This window comes from Rhinopithecus roxellana, chromosome 7 (assembly GCF_007565055.1).
Source record: "Rhinopithecus roxellana isolate Shanxi Qingling chromosome 7, ASM756505v1, whole genome shotgun sequence".
In the NCBI taxonomy this organism is placed as follows: Eukaryota; Metazoa; Chordata; class Mammalia; order Primates; family Cercopithecidae; genus Rhinopithecus; species Rhinopithecus roxellana.
Genome location: NC_044555.1, coordinates 67,800,309 through 67,813,277, shown reverse-complemented (window position 1 = coordinate 67,813,277; position 12,969 = coordinate 67,800,309). Strand labels below are relative to the sequence as shown.

Below are 12,969 nucleotides of genomic sequence, written 5' to 3'. Positions count from 1 at the left end.
CAAAACTATGAAAAATATAATCACACACACATAGAGAGAGAGAAAGACAGGGGACAGGTTGGAGGGAAGGATGAAGCAAATGTGAGAAAATGGTAACAACTGGAGGATCCAGTAGAAGAATCCACGTATGAGTGCTCCTTGAGCTTTCCCTGCAACTCTTCCGCGGCTCCAAAATTTAAACAAATGCAATCTAGGATGAAGGGGGCATTATGGACCATTTTATTCCAGTCAGTTTGAAAACAAAGACAAAGGTCACCAATCGCTAGGAAACAAAACCCTCCAAAACTGACACAAGCAGGCACAGGCAACATGTACCATTCCAGAATCATTACAGAAAGATACCAGTAGTCAAAGGCTTTCCATGAATAAACTCCTGAATTCCCCACCACATGCTGGCAAACATCTTAGGAATACATATCTTCCATTTGACCCAAACTTGTGCAAAAAAAATTGAAAGAAAAGAACAACCCTCCACTCACTGTATGAGCTTTGCATAACCTCGATACCAAATCCTGCAAGGACACTTGGAGAAATATTGCAGATCAATCACAGGCTTATGACATAGAAACAAAAATCAGAAACAGAATCTTAGCACATGTAAGCCTACAGGATATAAAAAAGGAAAATATCTAACATGGCATGACTAATATTGGCTTCATCCCAGAAATACAAATTTAATTTCCCTTCAGAAAACACTGTGATATAATTCTCCACATTAACAGATTTGGGGAGAGAAACATGCTTTTCGTAGTCACAAAGGGTATTGACTAAATGTCAATATCCATTCAAGATGTATTGTTGACATTTTTTTTTCCTAAAAAGTCAGGACTATTGGGCTATAACTTACTCAGAGGTCTATGGGATTTTGCAAATGCATACGGCTGTGGAAACACCAGCCTATTATATACAGATATAGAGTATCGCCATCCCCCCCCAAGTTCCCTCACGCCCTCTGGTAGTAAACTCCTGGTCTTAACTCTCAGACCCTGGCAACCACCAATCTGTTTTCTGCTCCTAGAATTTTGCCTTTTCCAGAATGCCATATAAATGGAATCACACAGTACATATCATGTGCATTTGGCTTCCTTCAGAGAAAGACACTCAGACCACAATTCTCTAAAGGTTCAATGTACAGTTTCATGACCTGGGTTGTAGTTACCTGGCTTGATCACCTTATAACTGTTTGTCAAATGACCGGCTTCTGAGTTCTCTCTCTGTGTGCGTGTGTGTGCGAGTGTGTGTTTTTGCACGCACGTGTGTGTATTATGTTTCAAAAACATAATTTTACATTTAACTGCCTCTAACTTTTATATCTTGAAGAGGGTTATTAACTGGGAATTATTAATCCTTTAAAAGAAAGTGAGTGATTATTTGAAAAGTCAGCAGAGTGATTACCTCTGGAGGGGTGTGCAAAGGGAGAAGTAGTGATCGGGGTGGGGCAAACAGGATGATTCCAACATACTACCAACCTTCTGTTCCTTGCTCTGCGTGGTAGTGACCTGGACTTCAACACTGCACAACCACATGGGTGCCGTTCAGGCTGGATCATGTGAACGGGGCACCCTGGAATCCCACAGACAGTGTTTCCACAGCCACCCTGGTGGCCACAGCCTAGGTGGCCGTACCTGTTAAACACCAGTGTTGACTTCCTCCTTTGAGGAAACGGATGATGAGAAAATGTGTGGGGGAAAGGAGGAGTTCTTGGCATGGAGATTGACGACAGATGGGCATGTGATTGTCTGAGTTCACCCAGGAGTGTGTTCCAGGGGGACTAAAGTTCATGGCTGTTACTCACCATGACCACTATGATCCTATGATTTCCATCTCACATCTCCGAGTACGGTGCAAGACCCTGAGCCTCTGCCATAGCCTGGACAGTCACCCTTGCAGACTCTGGCTGGCGGGATTATGAGGAGACTCACACACCTTCGGCCTTAGCTGGATTCTGAAGAGGAGACACTCTTTTCTGCCCACAGAGTAAGAGGTATCATATGGAAATGTACCTGTGGCAGCCCTGGCACCGGGTGTAGGTGGGATTCTGCTCAGGGCTCTGCCACTGTGGCTGCATCAAGGGCGAGCACGCAGCTCGGCAAACCTCCAGTGCCCCTCTGAGCTAAGTGGCAGGACAAGGCAGCAGGGGGCCTAAGGCTTTCCAGGCTGGGTCCCACATTCTTCTTGGTGGGAGAGGAGGCTTGAAGGAAAACAAAAGCTGGGTGCTGAATGTACTGAATGAGGGAGGGGCTCGACCTCCTCCTCTCCACTGGGGCCAGATGGATTCCTCTAATCCGAGGAGCCTCGTATTCTGCACTTATTTCCCCCAGAACCGGAAGGCTCCGCCCTAACTATGGCCTGGACTGTACATGTTGCAGCTCCATTATTGTGCGGGAGGTGGTCTGAATATGGAAATGTGGTGTGCTGAGAGGCAGGGCTGGCAAATTCAGCCACCGAGGAATGGGTTCATGCCTTCCACAACTCCATCCACGGGCTTCTCCCCTTCCACACCCTGTCAACCATGGCTCATGCCCCCCTGCCCGGGGTAGTGCCTGGGGCTGGAATTCTCACCCTTCCAGAACCTGCATAGATGTCTCTGGTGGCAAAAACCCAAGCTGGAGAGTTCCTGACACAGGTCCTCCCCAGACACCAGCCCGCTGTGTTATCCCCACAAGAAACAACCATCGGGGTCAAAGCCTTGGCCCAAGGAATCAAGCCAACCCTCTCAGGCGAGGGGTTGGATTCGGATGGGAGAGGTCCCCACCAACGTTCGTTTCCAGGTCTGAGGCCTGTGATTGGTCCACCACATGCGTGATGGTGCCCCTCACTGAGCTCACACCATGGGCCTGGCAGGGATACAGAGAGAGAGTATGGGGGAAGGTGCTACCGAGCCCGACCAACTGTCCCAGGGGAGTCCCTCTTTCTTGCTTTCCACCCTCATTGTGTCCGTCCTGCCCATGTTTCTGTTAGCTGGCATCGGGGCACCCTCCCATGGGAGCTCTCCACTTCCTAGATGAGGTACCAACCAGCGACTGAGGTGTTATCACTGCACCCATACACGGGAGTGCTGAGACATCCCATCCATCCCGTGGAAGATCAGGAGCCTACTGTGGCACCTCCAGCATTCTGAGAGCCCTGACACTCGTCCCTGTGTTTGGGGACGTCCCATTTGTCCCACTCCATGCCTTCCTAGGTGTTAGAATTGAACAACACCTCTTGTAAAAAGTGGATCCCAGCCCTGCTTTTGTGCATTCCATCCTTCAGGTATCCTTCACCACTGCCTCCACTCTGTCAATCAGCCCTTTCTCCCTCAAGGAAGAGCATCCCCGATTAATTTGATTCCCAAACAGGTGCATGCAGGTGCACGCACACACATACACACAATAACCTTGAATGGTATCTGCATTTCTATTGTCTTCGTCTATTCAACACCCAGTCTCTTGGCGATGGGAGCTGGCAGAACCTACACACACCTCCTCATTGGAACCAGAATCTGTGCCCGAGTCTGGGGCCCGCCCAGCCCAGGATTCCAGCTGAAGGAAGCGGGTGATCCCAATTGTCAAGGAGGGTGAAGGCAGAACAGGGAGCTCAAGGAAATCTCGTGTGACCTCGAGAGGCGGTCTAGAAGACTGAGCAGGAACATGGAAATATCAGGTCCACAAAACCCTGCGGCCTTGGGGGCGATTGAACAGCATTTGACGGAAACCCTCAAAGAACAGCCAGGCCTAGCATCCACATTTGCCCTAGAAGCAGCTGGCCATTTTCAAATCAAGGGTATGGAGTCGACTGGCTGCAGAAGGGGCTGTTGGCCACCTATAGCACACTAAGGAGGTGGAAGTCATTTTCTGTGTAGCTGCTGGTGGGCAGTTTCCACCAAGTTGGTCCACAGGCATAAGAACAGAATCAGCATCCCCACCACCAACGAAGAGTCCACCCCTCCCTTTTCTTCTGTGCTCCCTGTACCTTCCCTTTTGCTTGGCCACCCACCGGGATGTGGCTTCTGCCTCCACCTGGCTACTGAAACTAAGGAGGAGTCCTGACGGGATTTGGCAACTGAGGTTCAAAAGTGAAGCCTAAGAGAGAAGCTGAGTATGCCGAGCGGGTTTCTGGTCCAGATGACCTGACTGTGTGTGTGATGGCACCTGAGGGACATAATGGCTCCAGAAAGAGGACTGGGCCCGTGAAAGGGAGGATGAGCTCCGTCATGTTCCTCAACAGCACGGAGCTCATCCTCCCTTAACCATGCAGGAAAAACCTCTAGCATCAAGCCACGGGGGAGAGCAAGGATGGTCATGAAGGAAGGGACAGTGACGGGGCAGAACCGGGACAGTGAACCGCAGGAGGAAAACAGACAGAAACCAGGGTTCTGGAAGGAGGGCGTCAGTTCCTGCTGAAGTGGAGGGAGAATAGCGCTGAAGAAGGGGACCTGTGAGACCCCAAAGTAGGACGAGAAGAGGAGGGACCATGAGCAAGGCGTGTAGGAGAAAGGCAGGAAATGCTGCTGTGGCTGGGCAGAGCCCCCACAGCACCTAGACCCAGGGCACTATGGTGAGCCTGAGTGCAGGGCTGCTGCTCAGAGGTCGGCCCAGGCGCCCTGCAGGGAGAGGGCCCACCACAGAGCGTCAGGGGAACTGTTCTTCAAGCACCAGGAAACTGAGCAGCACCCCGCACCTCTCAACACTCCCAACAATCACAGAGAGGGAAGACAACAAACCATAGAGTATGAGAACGACTTTATCTGAAACTGTTTTGAACTGCATTGGGAAGGGGGCAAATGCAGCAGAAGAGAGGAAGCCCTGGCTGAAGGGGATATGGAGTGAACCTGCTTGGCTGCAGCTCCAGGGCTCCAAAGGTAGCAGCTGCTTGTCTTGTAGGAAGATGCTGGCTCCAACCTGTGAAACAGAGCAGGCTCAGGGACTGGCCCCCAGCCAGGGCCAGCCCACAGCCCTCCTAAGCTACCGGGACTGTGGGAAGGGGGATGGTGTGTGCAACACTCACTTCAAAGGTCCTGGAGCTTGTCAGTGAAGAACTGCATGGCCGCTGAAACAAGAGAGGCAGAACTGGGCACTCCAGACCCAGGGAAACAGAAACCCACCTCCCCCCTGTGGGGAACTGCGTAGCTCTGCAACCCAGAACCTCACCAGCCCTGGGACTGACTCACCCATCCGTCACCTGAGTTAAACATGGAAATGCCTTCTAAGGGGGAAAGTGGTTCTCAGGTGTTGGGCCATCCCAGAACCATTCATTCAGAACGTGTTTCAAAGACAGATAAGCCAGCCAGCAAGCAAACACCGTACAAGCCATACCAGGCAGGAGTTAAAGGAAAACACATGCAGTATCTCTAACCATCTTCTCCTAAGAGAAGGAGAGATCTGGGACTCATGGACAAAGTGTACGCAGAGTTCAGACGACACATTGCTGTCTGTGCACATCCCTAGCTGGAAAGACACAGAAGGTTCCAGGGTCAGGCCTGCTTGGTTCTCTTCCCCAGAGGAAATCAGTCCCAGTGACGCCACCTGTACCTGCAGCCCACCCCCGCCCCCCACACCTGCAGAAAGACACCGCTGTCCATCCCTGCCCCAGCCAGGGCTCCGTCATACCTAGCTGCTGTGTAAGTTCATCAATTTCCCTCTGCAGCCAGATGCACTAGACCAGCAGACACCGGAGGAAGATAAATGGTTAGTCTACTCTGGCCTGCTCTCTCCCTGGCCTCCCTCTCTCCCTCAGCCCTTACAGCCCCCATAGCCTGCAGCATGGTGGTGAGGTGGGCTGGCACAGAACCCTCGATGGAAAGGAGGCACCCACTCTCCATGGGGTATGGAAGGTGGAGAGGTCGGGGGTACACCGAAATCAGTTTAACCTGGACATGAATCCCACCATCTAGTGTGGACCTGGATTTCTAGGAGCCACACAAAGCATTATTCAAGGACAGCCCTGGGCTCCCGGGGGCAGCTGCTGCCTTTCCAGTCTTGGGGGATGGACAGGTGGCTGCTAGTCACCTGAAAGAGAATACATAATCCAGCTTCCAAGTCTCCCAGTGAGGTGGAAAGGGCCTGGGCCCTTGAGCAGCGGTGGGGCGGGGGGCGGGGGGCAGGGGGATGAGCTCCGTCGTGTTCCTCAACAGCACGGAAATAAACCTCTGGCGTCAAGTCACGGGGGAAAGCAAGGATGCTCAATGGAAAGGACAGTGACAGGGCAGAACCAGGACAATGAACCCCAGGAGGAAAGAGGAGAGAGATCCGGGCTCTGGAAGGAGACTAAGGTGAGGCAGCATCACCCTCTGCTGGCAACACGTTGCCCCTGCTCTGCCCAGCAACTCCAACTCTCCCTCTGGGACTGTTTTCCCTGTTACCCAGTGTGAGCCCATCTTCACCTGTGGCCCCTATCACTGTGGCTCCGTGTTGGCCGCCAGCAGCGGGGCAGCCACTGGCAGGCCCTGGGAGGGGCAGTGTGGCTGGGCAGGACTTAACAGAAAAGGGCTCAGTACCACTGAAAGTCTTCTTCCAGAGTTGGAGTTTGGGGCACTGCTCCAAATCACTCACCCCCCACCACACAAATCCCACTCAGAGAGGACAATGTGGCTTCAGACCAGCCCCGTTGACACCCCGTTTCCTGTGGGACAGCTGCCTGGGTGGGCAGGAAAGCCTGGGAACAAGGCTGAGGCCCCAGAGGTGACAGAGCCAGAGGTTTCACCCCCCACCCCCTATCAAACCCTCAAGATCACTGGAGGGTGCAGGGTGTCTGGGCACAAGGTGTCTCAGGTTCAAGGCCAAGTGCTGTGAGGTTCCTGAACTTGGGGAGCTCTGATATTGGGGTCAGCACTGCTGTACTCTCCATGACACACAGACAGGGAAATCAGCTCTGATTTGTGTGTGGGAAGCTAAAACAGAAATTTCTGAGTCGGGCTGGCAGTGGGGGCGGATGGTGAGTACACATTGGGAGAAGTTGTGTTAAGGTGGAGACTCCAGAGTAATCTCATTAGCACTTTCTCCCTCAGTCAGCCCCAAGACAGGAGGGCTTGCTTAACAGCTAGGGAAGGAGGAATTGGGAAGCTGATGAGTCTACACACCCAAGCTTTGCACCCCACACATTAAGGAGTCCCCCGAACCAAACCAGCTGCCAGCCCTGCATTCCATCCCAGCTCCTCTATGGGGGAGGGGGCAGGACAACTGCAGAGTGTCCAGAGCCAGGCCTGGCACACACAAAGTACTCCCTTTAATGTGTGCCCCTAAGAGGAGGACCTCAATCTGGCATCTTAGTGTCCCTGGGTTCCCGATGACAGCCCTCGAGCAAGGGATAGAAAGGGCATGGGCAAAGAGGTGTGTGCTGGAAGAGAGGTGGATGGGGGGAGACAGAGGAGAAAGAGGAGGAGGAGAGCAAGGAGGAAAAGGAGTAGAACGCAAAGAGAACCTACTTACTTGGGCCCTTGGGACCTCATCTCTATTTGGGTCATTATCTTCTCTGGCCGCAGCCTGGGACTCCCTGGTTTTCCTTCCTGGAGGTTTCTTCCCAGGGCTGCTGTGCTTGGGTTCCTTGGGTCTTGCGGAGTTCCCCAGGAGCCCCACCCAGACACTGGCGGGAAGTTGGCTGGATCAGGTGGAACTGCTGAGAGTCTCTGCCCCCAGGCAGGAAAGGCTCCCAGCAGGGCCAGTTTTGTTGCAACCCCTAGGGATTTCTTCTCCTGGGCCACCTTCCTTCCCAGAGGGCCCCGGGGTAGGGGCCCTGTAACTGCAGCTCCTGAACAGCTGGGCCTGATCCCCACCTTTCCCCATACCATACTCTGCATTTTCTTCAAGGAAGACATGTCCAGCTCTCCCACGGCCGGCCTCTCCATGGCTGGGGTGAGACTGCATGCAGGGAGCAGAGGTCAGGAGAGGTCCCTGAACGTGAAAGTAACTCTCCTTGCGGTGCATACTCGGGCGTCTGCCAAGTGTCTGCTGGCTTCTCGGGGCTTCCGGGCTTGGCGTGGCTTCCTTCTTTGGTGTGAATGATCACCGTAATCACAGGTAAGCCGCTGCTCGCATCTGCGGAATCAGAGTCGTGGGTAGACAGCCTGGCACGGCCTTCCGCGGAGATCGCGGGGATCCGCTTGGACGCTCAAACTGCTCTTCGAGCCCCTTTCCCGGTTCTCCCAGGCTGGTCCTGACCCAGGGCTACTGAGGTGGAGAGGGCGGATGGAGTCCTGCTGCCATTCTCCCGGGCTGGGGCTCAGCGCGCCTCTCCCACTGGAACGGACCTCCAGGTCTGCGCGGATGTCAGCAGACCCTTCGGCAGCGGAGCCCTCTGGGGACAGGTGTCCCTGGACGCTAGGCGGCAGCAGGATAGAGCAGGATAGAGGTTCGTCAGCCAGGTAGGACGAGTAGTCCACACCGTCCCCTTTGTCATGGACCGGGGTGCCAGGTCGGCCTTCCTGGCCCCAGAGCACCACCCTTCCCTGCTCTATCATTTCCCTCTCAGGCTCGAAGCTGAAGCCCTCGGGATCTGTAAATCCGCCCTTGCCCTCACCGCTGCGCTTCGTCCCCAAATGGAGGCATCGGCAGTGGCCTTGGCCACGTGGGGCTCTGAGGCTGGCGGTGTGGGGGCCGGCCTGCTTGCCACCCTCTGGGCGGAAACAAGCCTCGCAAACGGACACCTCATCAGGGGAGCTCCTGGCGGCATTCCAGACAGCCTGGACTGTGGGGAGACCGTCGTCCTGGTAGCCGAGGGAGGGGAGAGCCAAGCCCAGCCAAACCCAGCCGAGCGGGCCATGAGACAGGTACAGCGAGGCCTTTGGGGCACTCCCGCCCTCACCAAAGTCTGTTCACGATGTCCCTGACCACTCGTGGCTTCTGGACACCCTCGAGGCCTACGCCTTGCCTTCTTACTGTCCCACGCCTTCTCATCGGTCCATCCACCACCAACCAGCATGCCCCTTGTTGGGAGAGGCCTCTGGGATTTACCCAATCAGGAGGCAGACTCTTGGATTGCCTGGAGGCCTGTCGTTTGACTGAGTGGGTGTGCTTGGGTCGTGTCTTGGGGCCAGTGCCCACTGGAGCTCTCCATCCACCTCTTTCTTCCTGTTCTGCCGCCTCTGGCTGGGCAGTGAGAGCCATGTCTCTGAGCCCCAGTGTCCCATTTGTAAGGTGGAGGTGGAGGGGAAAGCTGCCCCCAGCTCATCAGCTTGGGAGAGTAAATGTTGTGATGCACGCGAAGCACCCAGAGCACAGAGGAGCTGCAAGCCTCCATTCCACACCAAGAGCCAGCCCCGATGGGAACATGGTCAGGGAGGCCCACAGTCAAGAAACAAGGGGTTTAGGGTTGTTTCTGCTAGTGCTGCAAAAATCACCATTGTCGTTTTCCTAGGAGTTCACTGTGGTGAACCTGTAACGGCTTGGGGTAGCATGGACGTGTTGACCATGCTTCCGTCCATGAACATGGGATGTGTCTTCATTTATTTGTCTTCTGTATCTTTCATTAGTGTTTGATCAGTTTCAGTATGCACACCTTACACCTCCCTGGATAAGTGTGTTCCAAACAAAGTGTTTTGTTCTTGTCCTGGTATTCTAAATACGTTGGTTTCCCGGGTGTCTTTTCTGGATACTTTGTTGTTCGAGCATAGAAAAGTCAGTGATTTTCGCATGTTGCTTTTCCATTCTGCAAGTTTGCAGACTTTGTCTATTGGTTTTGATTGTTTTTTGGTGCAGTGTACATTAGGGTGTTCTCTATGTGAAATCATGTCATCTGCAAGCAGAGATAATTGAGCTTCTTACTTTCCAATTTAGACTCCTCTTATTCCTTTTTTTACACTACGTGATTAAATCAGCACGTGGCTGCGAGTCCCACGTGTGTGTGTGTGTGTGTGTGTGTGTGTGTGTGTGTGTGTGTACGAGCGTGTGCGGGCTGGCGCCCCTGTATGCCCCAACTTGGGAATCAAATTAATCAGGGATGCTCTCCCTTGAGGTAGAAAGGCCTGATTCACGGAGTGAAGGCAGTGGTGAAGGATCCCTGAAGGCTCCAGTGCGCAAAAGCAGGGCTGTGATCTACCTTAAACAACAGATGTTTTTCAGTTCTAAAACCTAGGAGGGCATGGAGTGGGACAAACTCTTAGAAATAAAAAATTCCAACCTGCCAAACCACCACACCCACGTGCCAATCAACCCTCGTGGGCACAGCCACTTGCGATTTGATCACCTATTCTAAGAAAAAAAGGAAGCAAATTGGAAACTAAGAAGCTCAATTATCTCTGCCTGCAGATGACATGATCATACATGGAGAAAACACTAAGGTACACTGCACCCAAAAACGGTCAAAACCAATAAACAAAGTCAGCAAAGTTACAGAGTGCAAAAGCAATGTGAAAATCACTCACATTTCTATGCTGGAACAATAAGGTATACGAAAAAGACACCAGGAAACCAACGTATTTAGAATACCAGGGCAAGAGCAAAACCCTTCGGAATACGTTTATCCACGGAGGTGAAAAGTGTGCACACTGAAACCAATCAAACACTGATGAAACACGCAGAAGACCAATAAATGCAGACATATCCCGTGTTCATGGACGGGAAGACAGTTAACAGGTAGGTACTACCCAAAACCGTTACAGATTCAATGTGGTGAGTGCCTAGGAAAACGAGAATAGTGCTTTTCACAGCACTAGTGGAAACAACCCTAAAGCCCCTGCTTCTTGACTGTGAGCCTCTCTGCCCATGTTCATATCAGGTGCTGGATCTTGCTGTGGAACAGAGGCTTGCATTTCCTCTGTGTGACCGGTGCTACTCATGCATCACGAAGAGGGCCGTCACCAGACATCGAATCTGCCAGCACCTTTACCTTGAACTTCCCAGTCTGCAGAACTGTGGGAAACAAACATTTGTTCTTTAAGCCACCCGGTCTGTGGTACTTTGTTATAGCAGCCTGAACTGATTAAGATACTGATCATCAGGGAAATACAAATGAGAATCACAATATTGCATCACACCTGTTCGGGTGACCACTATAAAAGCAACAACAACAGCAACAAAAAAAAAAAAAAAACCAGAAACTGGAACCCTTGTACACTAGTGGGGATGTGAAATGGTGTGCCCACTATTAAAAACAGTATGAAACTTTCTCCAAGATATAAAAATAGAAATACTTAAATATGACCCATAAATCCCACTTCTGAGTAAATATCCAGAAGACCTGAAAAATGATCTTGAATATATATTTGCACACCCATGTTCACGGCAGTATTATTCACAATAGCCAGGAGGCAGAAACAACCTGACTCTCCATGAATGGATGCATGGATATTTACAATGCAGCATATACATCCAGTGAAATATTATTTGGCCTTTTAAAAAGGAAAATCCTGTCATATGATACAACATGAATGAAACTTCAGGACATTATGCTAAGTGAAATAAGCCAGTCACAAAAAGAAAAACATTGCATGATTATACTTATATGAGGTACTTTAAAAAGTCAAACTTTTAGAAACAAAAAGTAAAAGGGTGATTGCCAAGGGCTGCGGAGAGCAGGGGAAAGGGGTGTAGTTGTTCACTGGGTGTAGAGTTTCAGTTTCGGAGGACGAAAAAGTTCTAGAGATCAGTTGCACAATAAGATTCATATAGGGAATACTACTGTACTGTATACTTAAAAATGATTAAGATGATATGTTTTATGTTTTTTTACCACAATGAAAAAAGTTCTACCTAGAGAAATTAGGTAAGAAAAAAAAAATCAAAGAGCATCTCAAACTAGAAAGAGAGATGTAAAATTATCTCTATTCACAAACGACACAATTCTGTACATAGAAAATCCGAAAGAATCTACAAAACCATTACTAAAGCTAATGAACAAATTAATGCACAAATTCAACAAGGTTGCAGAGAATAGGATAGATCAAAAGGCAAAAAATATAAAAATACTGTATGATTCCATTTATATGAGGTACCTAGAGTAATCAAATTCATATTGACAGAAAGTAGAATGCTGTGTGCCAGCATCTGAGTGGGGGAAGAGGAAATGGGGGGGTTATTTCATGGGTACATAATTTCCATTTGGAAAGATGAAACAACTTGTAGAGATAGATAGTTGTGATGGTTGCACAGCAATGGGGATTAGTTAACACTACTAAACTGTACGCTTAACAATAGTCAAAATTGTAAACTTCTTTGTAACAAGAAAACAGATTTACTGATTTTAAGAGAAGAGACACTGTTTTATTTTGAAAAAGACAAGAAAGCTAGCCCGAGTACACATCTGAAATACTCAGAAAAATCCTACTCATATCTTCAGTATGTTCCAATAACTTGTTTAAACAACACACAAAAAGTTAATAAATATTTTTATAATTCTAAAAGTCTCACAGTTATTGTACAATGCAAATCATCCACACACTATTATTTGGCTCATGCCAATTTTGTGAGGATATGATTTACAAAAGATTTAGCGTTTCTCACAAAACTCACATCAGGAAATATGTATTTACAAAACCAAATACATTATACAAAAAACCATCATGTTATTCAGTAAAAATGTTTTTAAATCATTAAAAAGCTTATTCAACTGTAGTACAAACTTGGAAAAGAATATTACATTATCACACACCTACTACCTCTGCAAAAGTTGCTTACCACATTTATGTAATGTAGCCAGTCAACTGTAAACTGTGTTCAACTATCTCCTAGTGTTACTATGTTTCTGTGCTTGCGGGAATGAATAATGCAATCTGCCTAATTTAAATGAAATTTAAATAATGGCACTTTAAAAATACAGTATCTTAAAAAACCACAGTGTAAGAAGTTTTGGTTGCTGGCTTTGAAATGGTGGCATAGGTGCAAGCTTGCTTCACTCCACCTCACAGAAAAAAAAATACATATATATATATAGCCAAGATTATCACCTGCAATGTCCCTGAACTCAACTATGATGAACAGTCAGTTGCCAGGGCCACAGAGAAGTGAAGAAACTCCAAGCAAACAATAAGAGAATTGGATTTCCATATCTGCAACA

General features: G+C 49.7%; 1 protein-coding gene across 1 annotated transcript; it reads right to left on the bottom strand.

Annotated features, from left to right (window-relative positions):
- Window positions 1-4,990: 4,990 nt before the first annotated feature.
- LOC115898618 (uncharacterized protein CXorf49) lies at window positions 4,991-8,898 on the bottom strand. The gene is given in 11 exon segments (XM_030933637.1): window positions 4,991-5,031; window positions 5,592-5,637; window positions 5,902-5,990; window positions 6,716-6,781; window positions 6,784-6,871; window positions 7,410-7,555; window positions 7,558-7,852; window positions 7,854-7,920; window positions 7,922-8,065; window positions 8,067-8,683; window positions 8,782-8,898. Coding segments are annotated over 11 exon segments (1,716 nt in total).
- Window positions 8,899-12,969: the final 4,071 nt, after the last annotated feature.